Source organism: Aspergillus karnatakaensis (genome assembly GCF_047715665.1).
Source record: "Aspergillus karnatakaensis strain CBS 102800 unplaced genomic scaffold BJY04scaffold_30, whole genome shotgun sequence".
NCBI lineage: Eukaryota > Fungi > Ascomycota > Eurotiomycetes > Eurotiales > Aspergillaceae > Aspergillus > Aspergillus karnatakaensis.
In genome coordinates this window covers 126,744-141,439 of record NW_027395742.1, presented here as the reverse complement: position 1 = coordinate 141,439, position 14,696 = coordinate 126,744, and the positions used below count along the sequence as shown (strand labels likewise).

At 50.6% G+C, this 14,696-nt stretch overlaps 4 protein-coding genes across 4 annotated transcripts; 3 read left to right on the top strand and 1 right to left on the bottom strand.

The window, feature by feature from the left end:
* Positions 1-435: 435 nt before the first annotated feature.
* Positions 436-2,874, top strand: BJY04DRAFT_219193 (uncharacterized protein; the record flags this gene model as incomplete). The annotated part of the gene is made up of 2 exons (XM_073716513.1): positions 436-789; positions 856-2,874. 2 exons carry the CDS (start codon positions 436-438, stop codon positions 2,872-2,874), a joined length of 2,373 nt encoding a protein of 790 aa, XP_073570268.1.
* Positions 2,875-3,262: 388 nt separating this feature from the next.
* BJY04DRAFT_191302 (Yip1 domain protein) lies at positions 3,263-4,718 on the top strand. Its single transcript, XM_073711624.1, has 4 exons — positions 3,263-3,532; positions 3,629-4,034; positions 4,090-4,239; positions 4,295-4,718. Exons 1-4 carry the CDS (start codon positions 3,445-3,447, stop codon positions 4,542-4,544), a joined length of 894 nt encoding a protein of 297 aa, XP_073570267.1. The 5' UTR covers positions 3,263-3,444; the 3' UTR covers positions 4,545-4,718.
* Positions 4,719-5,482: 764 nt separating this feature from the next.
* On the top strand, positions 5,483-11,436 carry BJY04DRAFT_228548 (ATP-dependent 3'-5' DNA helicase; the record flags this gene model as incomplete). The annotated part of the gene is made up of 5 exons (XM_073718867.1): positions 5,483-5,516; positions 5,715-6,205; positions 6,351-6,792; positions 6,854-7,177; positions 7,919-11,436. 5 exons carry the CDS (start codon positions 5,483-5,485, stop codon positions 11,434-11,436), a joined length of 4,809 nt encoding a protein of 1,602 aa, XP_073570266.1.
* Positions 11,437-11,453: 17 nt separating this feature from the next.
* Positions 11,454-14,496, bottom strand: BJY04DRAFT_191296 (Zn(II)2Cys6 transcription factor). The gene is made up of 3 exons (XM_073711623.1): positions 13,059-14,496; positions 12,174-12,967; positions 11,454-12,118 (listed from the first exon to the last, which is right to left on the bottom strand). The coding sequence occupies exons 1-3, from the start codon at positions 14,172-14,174 to the stop codon at positions 11,836-11,838; spliced, it is 2,193 nt and encodes a 730-aa protein (XP_073570265.1). The 5' UTR covers positions 14,175-14,496; the 3' UTR covers positions 11,454-11,835.
* Positions 14,497-14,696: the final 200 nt, after the last annotated feature.

The window sequence follows — 14,696 nt, the reverse complement described above, 5'->3', positions numbered from 1 at the left end:
CGCATTTTCTCTTCTTCAGCTTCAGCAGATACCTTTCTCCATTCTCATTTAATCATTGTTTGTGATAAGTGAAATTCCTTGACATCCTTATCATACACAATAAACGGACTATATCTATACTGCATTACAGGTCTTACGTGTGAACACGCGCTGGAATTGCAGTCAACTTCCGTTGCACCCGATCGAACTCACGGTCTAAAACATACACAAGACATTGTAAAGCTTGATTTGGCTTCGCAAGGTTAGATGCTTCGCTGCAGCAATGCCACTGCTTTTCGAACGCAGTTCGCCACAAGCACTGCCCTGAGGGCGCCCCGGAGCTCGCCATGGACCAGCGCTTCACAGAGACTTTCGCCGCCCACGCACAGCCTGGCGACCGTCGGACGATTCGCTGCTGCAAAGACAATAATAGTGACGAGTCGGTCAGCGTCTTCCATGAGGCAGCTTATGGATGACTTTGAAGAGGATGGGCCAAGCGGCAAAACTCGCGTCCGCGAACGCAGGGCTATGCCCAAAATGCTCGATGATCGTTTGATGAAGGCCGCGATTGGCAAAATGTCCCCTATACAGAAACAAGCGGTAAAACGGGAAATGGTGTGGCTGCAGGATCGGGTCATACTTTCAGAGCGGGTTGAAAAACTTCTTAAGAGGAATGATATCGCAATGGCTGCAGAACTTGCTCGCGCAGCGGTGTATCAGAAGGTGGACTGCATTTCGGCCTGGACTCTAATTATAGGGTACTGTTTGGACAAAAAAAACCCTAAAGCGGCGTTTAGGTTCTGGAACGATGTATGTTCCCCGGCGTCGATTCTCACGTCCATTCCTTCTTTTTGCTGACTATCCGCAAACAATTAGATGAAGAAACGAGGGTTAAAGCCTTCTGAACGGTCATATACGGTGATGCTCGAGGGACTCAGTAAAGCGCACAAATATGATCCAATCAACCCTGTTCGAACAGCACGGTCAATATATCAATCTCTCTCCGATCCCAGGTCTTCCGTTGAACGCAATATAATACACACGAATGCGATGCTTAAGGTGTGCTGGTACCATGACGATATGGAAGCTTTGTGGGAAATTGTTGCAGAATTACCCGAAAGCGGCCCCGGCTCACCGAGTGCCATTACGTATTCGACAATCTTGAATGCCATCGGCGATTCTGTTCAAAACTATGCAGCTAAGCTACAAGAGCACGAAGCGGGGAATGCCTACAACAGGCGGCGTTCGGCCGTCACCGAGGCCAAGAGAATCTGGGCAGATGTTGTGTATCGGTGGAAACATGGACAAATAAAGATGGAAAACAGACTGGCCTGGACTATGGCCAGAGTCCTTTGGCAAGGCCCTGGTGAACGGTATCTTTACGAAGTGTTTAAGCTCTATCATCAAACTGCAGGTATTCCGATACTCGCTCAAGACACATCTTCCAACTCGCGGATGGCCCCACCGCGCCCAAGCAGGCACAGGTCAAGAATTGAGGAAGCTGTTCCCTTTGTGGATGAAAGAGGAAGGCCCTTGGCTAATGCGGTCGACACCCCTGGGGAATTTGAAGAGCTGGAGACGGAGGAGCATGAAGATGACTTCGAAAAACTTTATGACCCTGTCGTTTCGCCCTTTGCAAAGCCTTATTCAGACCCCGATGAACCGCAGTTTGACACCCCACATTATATGCACATCGGCAACAGGGAACTCGCTACTATTATGGAAACTTGCAGACAGCTGGGGAATGGCGTTCAGATCGGAAAGGCGTATTGGAACCACCTCACGTTGGAAGATCACGATTACAAGTTCGAGCTGGATGGGCCGACCTTTGCGAATTATCTACGTGTCCTCCGCGTGGGCCGCTCTAGTCGTCATACACTTGAGGTTATGCGAGATCAGATGGTTCCTACTGGTAGAATGTCTGGTGTAGCATTCCACATTGCAATGAGTACCTGTGGCCGTGACCGCAGGAATCCGAACGTTTTCAAGCACGCCAATCAAATACTCGACATCATGAATGAGCATCTTCCCCTGCCCTATCACAAGGCTATCATCGGTTACCTTGGTCTTGTCCGCGTGCTGGAAGATAATCCGCAGGCCCTAGATCTTTTGGGTGGTCTCGAGCTTGCCAAACATGAAGCGAAGGATAAGCTGGATGTTAGGGGCCGGAAGCTAGCGCTCGAATTAAAGAAGGTCGCAGTGTCGAATCTGCAACCCCATATTGCCAAGCTCGAGGAAGCCTTGACTTCAGCCAGGGATGGTCGACCTTCTCTTGAAGGGCTTCCTCAGACTGTGCAGAATTATATACACAAACAGGCACTACCGGGGCGCGAGACAGTCACAATAATGACCCAGCAAAGAATGTTGATTGACTCGATCTTGAAACCTGAAAACGCAAGTCTGCTCACCAGCAAGGAACGCAAGGAGTACGAAAAGGAGTCTTTGGCCTTGCGGAAGTACTCAAAGCTCGACTACATTGACCCTTATATGGACAAGCTTATTTATCCGACTCTTAAACAGCAGGATGACTTCTTGAAGCGCAGTCGGTTTGGCGCTCAGGAGATGAAGTGGCACGAGCCTCAGAAGCATGAACAAACTGCCGAAACGAAGCCTGTTGTTGAGGGCAATCATGTCGCCACGGAAAAGCTTGCTGACGAGCAGTCTATTGAGGAGAAGCCTGCCGTCGAAGAGAAGCCTGCCGTCGAAGAGAAGCCTGCCGTCGAGGAGAAGCCCGCTGATGAGGAGAAGCCTGCCGTCGAGGAGATGCCAGTTGTTGAGGAGAAGCCCGCCGATGAGGAGAAGCCTGCGGTCGAGGAGATGCCAGTTGTCGAGGAAAAGCATGTTGACGATCACAAGCCGGTCACCGGGGAAAGGCCTGCAGACTTGGAAAAGTAGACTCCTACACAGGAGCAGTCTTTCGGTGAAGAGCAGACGACCGGAAACGACACCGTCGATGTAAAATTTGTTCTTTTCATTCGCATGGTTGAACAGGTGTTGCTCCATTCGAATTATAAGCATATCATGGCGTTGGGATAGATCATTAGAGCCGGATTCTTGTACAATATCTAAGGGCTTGACATATGTATAATATATATATCCTCACCAAATCTCAAATTCTACGCGGTAATACTTCTCAACGATAGAACTCTTGTGCTTAAGTATGGTCTTTATACCTAGTTAGTTTCTTCAGATGTAATGTTAGAGTCGGGGCAGTGTCACCGCCTGCCAGTTGCGGCCAACAGCTGCGTACGTAATGCCGGAAAGCCACTCTAGCCTCTCAACAGGCAAACAAGGTGCAGCACGAGCGTTCAACTCCGCATCATTTCTCGAAGGTCCAGGCGGGATTGAACGACGGTCAAGAAAGCGGTATATTATTGCTATTACAAGCTCTCCGGAAGTGCAACCTACGAACAACCAGCCCCGATTGCTATCCCCGAGCCTAGCTCATCGCAGACCCGGACAACAATGGCGAGCTCCACGCCGCACTACGCATATGACGACCCTCGTGATGACGAGTCCATTCTCGATGATGGAGTAATTGAGGCTGATGATGGTTAGTTGGAACTGCGAAAAACACCATCGAGCAGCCTGCACTGAAAATGCTCAGAGGGGTTAGCTGTACTGACATCGTCCCTTTCTTTGTTACTAGCTATCGACGCCGACGACCCATTGCACGATACTGACCGAACCCCATTACGCGGCAACATACAGCAAGAGTCTTCAAGCTCGCGCGGCGACAACCTCTCGAGTGGCTACCTTACATCCAGAATCCCCGGCGAGGACCGCCGCGCGCCGCAGAATACCATCGACGAGACAGTATGGCAGACGCTCTCTCGTGACTTACTAGCAGTCTGGGAGAAGATGCGCCAAGTGCTGTATCCTAAGTACCTGGTTGGTGGCATGCTGCAGCGCGGCGGAGGGGGTATCGGAGCTGCTGAACGGGGAGAGGCCACAGGGTTCGGAGGGGGTGTGAGGAACGTACTCGGGCGCTGGCCGGACGCTGATGTTGTGCTACAAGGCGGTATGAGTGATGGTCTGAGGGACTGGGATCTATGGTGAGTTTGTCCTGTTAAATGGTGAGTTGCGCGAATAGTTACTGACTGGGAAAAGGGGTCCGCTTATTTTCTGCTTGTTATTGAGCATGTTCCTCTCCATGGCGAAAGGTGATCAAGCGGATGTTGTCTTTTCTGGGGTATTCTCGCTCGTGTGGATCGGCGAGGCTGTTGTGACGTTGCAGATTAAGTTGCTGGGTGGAAACATGTATGTCTCTACTTGTCCCGGGATGTGGATGATTAAAGCTAATATGTGGATACAGTTCCTTCTTCCAATCGGTTTGTATTATCGGATACACGCTCTTTCCTTTAGTCATAGCCGCGCTGCTTAGTGCGCTGGGCCTCCCTACGATTCCCCGGATACCGGTTTACCTGGTCTTGATCGCGTGGTCCCTGGCCGCAGGTGTGAGCATCCTCGGTGGCTCTGGAGTACTACGAAACCGTGTGGGAATCGCGGTGTATCCGCTTTTTGTCTTCTACATTGCCATTGGTTGTCTTTGCTTCATCAGTTAAGCTCTTCAAGACCAACGACACAAACCTTTGGAAAGCCTCGAAAGGAGAAAGTGGCTACTTTTGTGATTTGGTGATTTCTCATCTCAATGCGATTCCAGCTTCATTCCTGCACACATTCTTGTATCCTGTAGTGTGTTAGAACTCTATCTGTACTATGATATCCAATGAGACAACTTTCTTACATTTAAGCATGCGAATATCTTCTCAAGAGCGCTTGTTTATTATTAGGGCCGTTTATCTGCGGGGCGGAGCGAGCGGTGACCAGACGCTCAGATCCGGCCAGCGACAGCGGCGACAACACAGCAGCCGTTCGCTCCGTCTTCAATCGAGGACGCTCAATATTGCTTTCCATCACACCTATCTCAGCACCTGGGTATGCGCCGTCTCCACGCTATTTACCGAGGAACTAAGTAGCTCATATTTTGCCGCTCTCCTAAGCATACCGAATCCGTCGCTGAATCTCGTTGCCGCCGAGCTCTTTGGTCTCATCCCACCACGGCTGCCGAGTCATTACCTCATCTGTCGACGACTGGTGACAACTATTCTTCGAGAGCCACTCCAGCTGGATACTTTGCATCTTGTACCGACACTGCGTCATTGTCGAAAGGGTACGACGGTAAGCACTTTGTTTGTGTCTGTTCACGTGCGACTCGAAGTTTCGGCTCGGATGGGTTTCGTCTTAAGCTTGACTGAGAATGATGGGTTCCCTGACCCTGACAATACTCTCTTCTCTTTTCATATGTTCTCTGGCGGAGAATCCTATTCTGTCTTGGGGGTACAAGCTGACGACTATAGTTTGTGTATCTGAACAGATTTCGACCATTTTTACACCTGATACCGAAATATCAGCTCCGACTTCCTTCCTGCATGCGACACCAATCTATATTATCTGCGCGCGATTGAGCTATACCTTTAGATTTCTCTGGTGGATTTTAAGAATGGCGTCGGAAGTTCGGAAAGACGAATTAGACAGTATGTTTTACCCCTTCATTTGACTGAGCGGGCGGGCGGCTGATTTGAGGCTGTTGTTTCAGAGGAGACACAGATTGATTCAGTGGACCAGAGTACGTGCTATCTTCAACCCACCCCTTAATATAGGATCTTGCAAGCTGTTTTGCTCTGCGAAATAAACATTGGTGTGGGTCCGCTGACAGCTTTAACTCCGTATAGCAACTGCCGACGACTCCCAAACGTCTGATAACGATGGCGGTGAGCGCCCTGTTCGAAACAAACTGAAAGAGACCTCCATCACGTCCGCTCCCCAGACATCAACCACCGCCGTTACATTAAAGGAGGGTGAATCTAGTCGAGAGAGTAGTCGAGGCAGGAAGCGGTCATTTGACGACGACGACGACGACGAGCAAATGGAGAATAACGAAGATGAGTCTGGTCACCGGCGGAAGAGATCACGCGACTCGAACACGGAGGATAAAATCGAAGACAACAAGGACTTGCTAAATCAACCGCAGGACTCTTCAAACTCCTTAAAGAAGAAGCGAAGCAGAGATCAATTGGACAAAGACGAATCGAAGATTGAAGAAAAGGGCCAGAAGGTGGAGGTCGAGGAGAATGTGAATGCTGGCGCATTACCAGACAAGGCTGCGGCTGAAGGGGAGCCTGAGAAGAAACGGCATAGGGATGACTCCCGAGAGCGGGAACCGGTATGTATACTCCGCGATACTGCATGAAGCACCCAGTAAAGCTAACTTTACTCGATAGGCACCTCTTCCTAGTGCGTTTGCAAATACTTCGGCTGTTTCGCCTTTTAGGGCAGTCGGCACATCGACGTCGACATCAAAATCGGAGGCGGAAGTAAAGCCCGTGACGTCTTCATCTGCATTCGCCGCGTCAAGTTTATCTTTCTTTGCTAGTTCCGAAAAGTCCCCTTTTGGATCTTTAGGTGGCTCAACTCCGTCGGTCTTCAAATCTTCAGCCGACTCAACCCCAGCGGACACAGAAAAGCCTGCGGCAACTGGATTTGCGGCCGCGTCTAAGCCGTCGGGATTCGCCTCACTAGGATCAGGATTCTCGGGCTTTAGCGGTGGTTTTGGCTCAGCTAGCTCAGGTGGTGGCTTGACCAGTTTTGCCGCACCTAGTGGCGCAGGCCTTTCGGGCAGCACTAGTTCGAAGGCTTTCGGCGCTGAAGAGGAGGAGGAAGAGGATGATGATGACAAAGGGGATGAAGGGGAGAGTGGCCTGGCTGAATTTGCAGAGGACAAGACTGACGAAAGATTCTACGAGCGACAGAGTAAGAAATACCTTCCTTGCTATAAAATACCGAGATCTCATTGCTGACTAGACTTTTATAGCCGAAACTGGCGAAGAAGAGGAAAAGACATACTTCTCCTGCAAGGCAAAGTTGTTCCATTTCTCTGGAGGAGAATGGAAGGAACGTGGGAATGGTACATTCAAAGTCAACGTCAAGGCCACTGACGGAGTTGAAGACAAGAAATCAGCGCGGATGCTCATGCGCGCTGATGGTGTCCTCCGCGTCATGCTTAATACCCCACTGTTCAAGGGTATGAAGGTCGGCGATCCCACAGGCAAGGAGCCTAAATCGAAATATTTCAATCTAGCGAGTCTAGAGAACGGCCGAACGGTCCCAATGCTGCTTCGGGTAAGTGACTCCCTCCGTCAGCTTGTTAGCATGAAGTATAGAGCTAACCTCTCAATAGGCGGGGAACGAAGACCAAGCAAAGGAACTTTATCGCACACTCCAAGACCTACTAGAGCACCTGTAGAACGGACTACACGACCGAAACCATTAAAGCTGCTGGACAAGAATCTGATTGTTTCTATTCTTGGGAGAGCGGGTGGCATTGGGGTTGTTGGCTTTTTGCATTGGGTCTGGGGAGTAGATTTGAGTTAGTTAGCTTTGTACGAAAGTGCCAGCTAGCTACTTTGTCTTTCTTATATGTTTGTAATTAGCTGCATATACATCTCTTTCTCCTGTTTCTTCATAGTCGTCATTGATATTTTGATTCTTGACTAGTCCCTACATGGTTATATAGATCTAAAGAAGGCACGTGACTCCGCGTCAGCCTCGGCACGAACAATCAACTTTTCATCACGCCTCTCAACACCAATTCTGGACAACAGGTCTCAACCACAATGGAGCATCCTGATGGCCAGACCAAAGAAGACACAAGAGGCCGTTCAAGATGCTGTGCCCCTTGGAAACCAACTCCACGATGAACAGGTCGGAACTCAAGCAGATTCAAACACCGACGCGTCGCTCGCCACCAAAGACACGAAATCAGAAACGACAGAACAAAGCCCAGAGCTACCACCGAAGCGAAAACGCAAAAGACGTGGCACTGATATAGTAGTTTCAGAGTCAGTCAACGAAGCCAATGTTGATACCGAAGGCAAAGTCGCCATTGGAGACCCAACAACTCCCAACCCATCCAGCGAGTCCAACCCGCCGACCAAACGAGGCCGAAAACCCACATCATCCTCAACGAAAGAACCTCAAAAGCAACAATCGAAGAAAAAAGAGATTGAGGAAGTAAAAGAGGAAAAACGAAAGCCATCGTCCCCCTGGCCGGAATCCTTCAAACAGCTATCCCGGACCCACCGCGCCCTAAACCTCGTATACACGTTCTGCTGTACAAGAAAGCATTTCGCTACGACATTCGATAATATTAAGAAGGCTGTCCAGGCGCAGTCTGGGACTGAACTTACTGTTGAGGATATCGCGCGCGTGAAAGTACTCTTACCGCGAGCCGTCCGATTCGAGTACGTCGATGAAGCGAAGCTTGAGGTTTTGAGTGCAGGGGAGAAAGAGGAAGTCCGTGGGTTGGGGAAAGATGGGTGGATACCGAAGTATGGGGCTGGGGCTGAGGGGGTAGAAGATATCACGCATGCGTTACTGTTCGAGTTTGTGGATGGGGATTTGAAGAGGGAAAGGAGTGGTGGTGCGAATGGAGTCGGGGGGCGCAGGGATCGAGATGAGGAGATGCGGATGCCGGTTTTCAGTCAGAAATCAATGCTGGGGTTGATTGAGAAGCGGAACGGGAAGTTTGTGGATGCCGTTGATGCATTTTTGGTGAAGTGTGAGGATGAGGGGGTTGATGCGGTGGAGAGATTGGAGAGGGAAAAGGAGGGGTTGATACCTGTGAGGCCGGATGAAGAGGAGATTGGGCCTGAGGGTGGGAGTGGGAAAGGGGTCGGTGGGGGGAAGTCATCGAAAGTGACAGGACCAATTCCGAAGGAAAGAAAGACGATGGCCGAGATTATTGATGATATTCGGGTGTTGGATTGGTATACTGGGCAGATCGTTCCCGAAGGACATAGGGCGTTTGATGCACAGCCCGCCATCTATGGTGATTTGAACTTTGCGCTTTCGCAAGGTCTTGTGAATGCGCTGTACAACACGAAAGGAATTACGCGGTTCTACTCTCATCAAGCCGAGGCTATCAACCACCTCCATGCCGGACACAACGTTATTGTGTCGACCTCGACGAGCTCTGGCAAGTCTCTGATATACCAAGTCCCCATGCTACACGAGTTAGAGCAGGACTCAAACAGCAGGGGCATGTATATTTTCCCCACGAAAGCTCTTGCGCAGGATCAGAAACGCTCCATGCAGGAACTGTTACAGTACATCGACGGGCTACAGGGTACGATGGTTGAAACCTTCGACGGTGACACCCCAATGACCAATCGCAATCTCATCCGAGAAGAGGCGCGCATCATATTCACGAACCCGGATATGCTACATATCACAATCCTCCCACAAGAGAGCTCATGGCGGATATTTCTGCAGAACCTAAAGTTTGTCGTTGTCGACGAACTCCACGTCTACAATGGGCTTTTCGGCTCTCACGTCGCCCTCATCATGCGCCGTTTGCGTCGGATTTGCGCTGCTGTTGGAAACTACCATGTCCGGTTCATATCCTGCTCGGCAACCGTGGCGAACCCTGAAAACCACATGAAGACGATATTCGGTGTCGATGACGTTCAGCTGATCGACTTTGACGGGTCACCTTGTGGCCGGAAGGAGTTCTTGTGCTGGAATACACCGTTCAAAGACCCTAGCGACCCAACATCTGGCCGGGGTGATAGCGTTGCTGAAGCCGCGCGACTCTTTTGCCAACTTATCCTCCGGGGTGCACGCGTGATTGCATTCTGTCGTATACGGAAACTATGTGAGGTTTTACTCCAGGCCGTCCGAAACGAATGCGTCCGACTCGAAAGACCAGAAGTCGGTAATATGGTCATGGGCTACCGAGGTGGGTACAGTCCGCAGGACCGAAGGCGTATTGAAGCAGAGATGTTCCAGGGCCAACTACTCGGTATCGTCGCAACCAATGCTCTTGAGCTAGGCGTGGACATCGGCTCCCTCGACGCAGTTATCACTCTCGGATTTCCATACTCAATCTCCAACCTCCGGCAACAGAGCGGCCGTGCAGGACGCAGGAACAAAGACTCACTCTCCATCCTCATCGGCGACAGGTACCCAACAGACCAATACTACATGCGAAACCCAGAAGAGCTCTTCACCAAACCCAACGCCGAGCTTCAAGTCGACCTCACCAATGAACTAGTCCTTGAAGGCCACGTCCAATGTGCAGCCTACGAACTCCCCATAAAACCAGAACAAGACCACGCATATTTTGGCCCCCAGCTATCAGAGTTCGCATCAACACGACTCAACCGCGACAGAATGGGCTTCTACCACTGCCACGAGCGCTTTCGGCCACAACCGTCTCGATGTGTCCCCATCCGCGACACAGAAGACCAGCACTTCGCCGTCATTGACATCACGAACGTTCGCAATATCGTCCTCGAAGAAGTCGAGGCCTCCCGCGCGTTCTTCACCCTTTACGAAGGCGGCATCTTCCTCCACCAGGGTCAAACCTACCTCGTCAAAGAACTCAACCCAGACAAGTTCTTCGCTCGCGTCGTCCGCGTAACAGTGGATTGGAATACCATGCAGCGAGACTTTACAGACATAGACCCGATAGAGACGGAGCATATTCGTCTTATCTCGCCTAGCCCTACACCTTCCGGAACTCCAGCCTCTAGCTCAATTGCCACCAACAACCACAGCAACCCCCTCGCCGAGCCCAGTAACATACCCTCCCGCGCCTTCTTCGGCCCCATACGCATCCACGCCGTCGTCTACGGGTTTTTCAAAATCGACAAACGCGGCCGCGTCCTCGACGCCGTCGCCGTCGACAACCCTCCCATAAACATCACGACAAAGGGTCTCTGGCTAGACGTGCCCAAGCGCGCATTAGATATCCTCGAGTCCCATCGACTGAACATCGCCGCCGCGATCCATGCAGCCGAACATGCTGTCTTGAGCCTACTGCCCAGTTTCGTAATCTCCTCACCAGGCGACGTGCGCACGGAATGCAAAGTCGCGAAGAAAGAGCTCGGGAAGGGATTAAAAGCCGTAAAGCGGAAAGCCCGGAAGGGGAATATGGCGGATGGAGACGTCAATTTCCCTCTTGACGAGGAAGGGAACGAAACAATCCCTGAACTTCGGCCTCCACACCGTCAACGGCCTGCGCGACTGACATTCTACGATGCGAAGGGTGGCAGTTGTGGGTCTGGGATTGCGCGAAAAGCCTTTGAGTATATTGACGTTCTGCTGAAACGAGCGGTTGGGAGGATTGAGGCTTGTGTTTGTATTACGCCCAAGGGATGCTTGGAGTGCTGTTGTGATGAGCGGTGTAAGGAGATGAATTCGGTTATGAGTAAGGCTGGGGCCGGGGTTGTATTGAGGTGCTTGCTTGGGTGGGAGGTGGATGTTGAGGGGTTGCCTTGGGGAGAGGTTGACGAGGATGGGGTGGATGAGTTTGGGGAGTTGGTGGGCGGATTGGAGACGGTTGTGCTGGCGAGGGAAGTTCCGAGGATAAATGGCAATGCCTCTAGCAGATAGCCTATGTACAAGTAGAACGTGAAATGTGTGATTCTCAATATTAAGAACTATGGCGGTGATCTAGCATTCCAAAATGTTGTATATAGTATTTAAGAAGGTATCGACGGGGAGTGGGTATAATGCGTTGAGTATCACAAAGGGGTATAGTTATAGAGGTGAAAATATATAAGTTAGAAGGTGCTTGGAGGGAGTATTTTCACGCGCCAACAGAGAGCGCACTAACCGCGTCACTACCATTATCCGAAGAGAAGCTGGAGCTCAGATATTTCAAATATTGAACTTTCCCCTGTTTTAGTCCGGGGCGTAGCAAAGGTGAGAGCAGAAGCAGTACCACGTTCGTACCGTGATTGGACCCCGGATAACGGTGCCATTATAGTTTAAAATTCCCGAAGTCTTCGACTATTGCTTCCGACCTGCGGATTGTGTGACGTCTGCGCCTGCAGAGGCCGGGCTTGATTCGCTCTCCGTCTCGTCGAGGTTGAGCTTGCCGAAAACAGCTTTCATATCACGCACGCTTTCACGAAAGTTATCTCGGGGGTTGGTTGTTCGCTCTTCGGTCATTTCGCGCACCTCGCGGATGAGTGTCGGGTATTCTTCGTCGTTCGGAAGCCACCAATGATTGAGCTCAGGTAGCTGCCAAAGTGCGGCAAGAGCTCCTCGAAACTTTGGGGCTATGACATATCTAAACAGCCATAAGTGTCAGCATCCATTTCATATTCAGATATCTCTGCACTCACCCATTCTGCTCCAGCAAGGCGAAAATCCGCCTGCTCCACATAAGATGCTTATTATCCCTTGGAAGGAACATGGCCGCCATCCCAATGGAATTCTTGAAGCCGAACATATAGCCTGGTTCCTTGTCTGGCCAGCGTTGAATTGACTCAATTAACCGAACTTGCTGGAGCGATAAAGCCATCAGCTCTTCCATTGAACCTTGTTTCGTAGCCATCAAGAACTGGAACTTGAACATGGCTTTCGTGGAGTAGTAGTCGATCCATGCAAAGTTGGCATCCCACAGTGGCCCATAGTGCAAGCCGCCAGGGACATATGGGTCCACAAGATCATCCTCCGTCAGAGGTTGTTGATTGGGGTAAGTTTCGATAACGAACTCCGTAGAAAACCGACCCAAAATCTCCCCCACGCGCTCCAAGATCTGACTGAGATGCTCATTCTCAGCAAGAAACCCAGGAAAGTCGATCATGCCGCGCGAAAGCTTAGCGTACAACGAAGCCATCTCCAGGCCAAAACGACGGTTGATTGAGGAAGTCAGGGCTATTTGTTTCTCGAAGTCATCCGGATGGCTGGCCGCTTCTCGGGCATCGTATTCTTCTCGTGCGGTATACCATTCTCGTCCTAGAACAGACTCGTTCCCGGAGACGATGCCAGCTACAATGTCAAATCGAGCATACCACTCAAAGAGATGCCTGTGAACATCATCCGAGCTAGCCGATGCAGGCGTTAGAAGTTCGCGAATCAAGAAGTGGGCAGCTTGATGGTGATCCACCAGGTTCACCCAATCGCCAATGAATTCCTGAATATTGAAGAAAAATTGTAAGCCTCCTCTGTTTGAAAAGAGGTAGACGAGTCATAAACAGGGACTCCATGAGGAAAAGCTATCATACCTCGAATGTAGTAAGCACAAGTACTGTGGCCAAAGTTGCTTCAGTGTAGGGCTCCCCAGAACCTAGCGACTTCCGTAAGAGAGATAAAGCCCTGTTGTAGTATTTTAGGAAAGAGTATAACTTTCCTGCCCCTGTCTGCACGCAATGATGGTAGGCAGAGAACCCCACGATCGCATATAGCAGCGGTTCATACTGCAGGGCAAAATCGACAAGAGTTTGATTAACAAAACTAGTGCTTCGGGGATGTAAGAAGTAGTGACGGAAGTTTATCGAGTCTCGGTGATACGAGAGGTAAAAACGGAGGTCTTCGGGCAAGTGCGCTGTCGTAGGGTCATGAACAGCATCGAAAAAATTGAAACCAACGCTGTCCGATCGTGCACTTAATGAATCGAATCGGGATGAGGCTTCGGTCGAAGGCGAGCTGCTGCTTTCTTTGCGACCGGGCACAGGGTCTGCGACTGGGACTATCGGTTGTTTCCCTTTGCGTCGACTTAGTGATTGAGTACTCTTCTTTTTAGAAAGCGCAGTGCCCGATCCAACTGTACTCGTGGGCCCAGTGTTCGTGGGAGACACATGAGTACTGGAGCCGGGACTCAATCCTTCCTCCTCATCCTCATCTGCAATGGGCTCGAGGACGTGAGATTCTTCTAGCTCAACGGGACCCGAAGAATCACTTCCGCGAGATTGAGGCCGAGAAGCTTTGGCTTTCGCCACTGAACGCGGTGCAGGCTTTGAGACTGGCCCTGATGTTGAAGTAGGGTAGACACACTCCCGGCTGCCTTTTCGACATCGCTCGCAGATCGGACGAGTCTCGTCACACTTGATCCGACGGGATCGGCATGTGAAGCAGCCGCTCCTAGTGCGTTTATGCTTTTTCTGATCTGGTAGCGGCTGGAGCAGGGAAGGCGTCTTGTTGGTGGCTGGCGTAAAAGGAACCGCAGGGAGCTGCGGCTGTGATTGATGCTGCTGCAGCTGCTGCTGGGCCGAGGGATTGTGCCAGAGCGCAACACTTTCCGGATACTGGTTCTGACCTAAAATTGAATATGCGGAGAGCGGGGGCGGCTCCTGGATATAACCTGTCATGGAGGCCTGAGACGGGTGGAAAGAATGTGCCATGGCGAGATAGGAAAATTAAATTGCGTCCAAGGCGTACAGAAGATGGAAAAAACGAGGGTCGGCATATGCAGAAGAGAAAATAGAGGTTGGATTCAGTCAAGGCGAGACTGGATTAACATAGGTATGCATCCTTGGTACTATGGAGGGGATGTGGTGGTGGTGGCGGGAGACAAGAGAGCTGGATGGGAAGGGGAGACGGATAGAGCGGATAACAGGGGATGAAACGAGGGTGGAAGTTGGATGGAGTCTGATAGAGATGATAATCAAAAGAGTTGAGAAAGGCGCGAGAGGAATTGATGGAAAAGTAGTAGGTAAGATGATTAAAGAAGTTGAAGTTGGGGGCAGATCACCGGAAGGGGCAAGTCAAGACTTCGAAAGACATCACCAGTTCTGAGTCCAAGCTCCCGTATGCTTTCTTCTTTTTCTTTTCTTAATAGTCCCGGCTATTATCATCATATTATACTATTAAAATTATGACATGTATTGCCCCGTGGGTTTTTACTTTTTTTTCCCTCTTTTATT

What these genes read in the sequence shown, in the direction of transcription:
- BJY04DRAFT_191302 (XM_073711624.1), top strand. Translation starts at nt 3,445, where the DNA reads ATGGCGAGCTCCACGCCGCACTACGCATATGACGACCCTCGTGATGAC. An exon ending in CTGAGGGACTGGGATCTATG is followed by an intron (nt 4,035 to 4,089) that starts GTGAGTTTGTCC and finishes GACTGGGAAAAG; the next exon opens with GGGTCCGCTTATTTTCTGCT. An exon ending in AAGTTGCTGGGTGGAAACAT is followed by an intron (nt 4,240 to 4,294) that starts GTATGTCTCTAC and finishes ATGTGGATACAG; the next exon opens with TTCCTTCTTCCAATCGGTTT.
- BJY04DRAFT_191296 (XM_073711623.1), bottom strand. Translation starts at nt 14,174, where the DNA reads ATGGCACATTCTTTCCACCCGTCTCAGGCCTCCATGACAGGTTATATC. An exon ending in TTGTGCTTACTACATTCGAG is followed by an intron (nt 12,968 to 13,058) that starts GTATGATAGCTT and finishes TTCAATATTCAG; the next exon opens with GAATTCATTGGCGATTGGGT. An exon ending in GCCTTGCTGGAGCAGAATGG is followed by an intron (nt 12,119 to 12,173) that starts GTGAGTGCAGAG and finishes ATGGCTGTTTAG; the next exon opens with ATATGTCATAGCCCCAAAGT.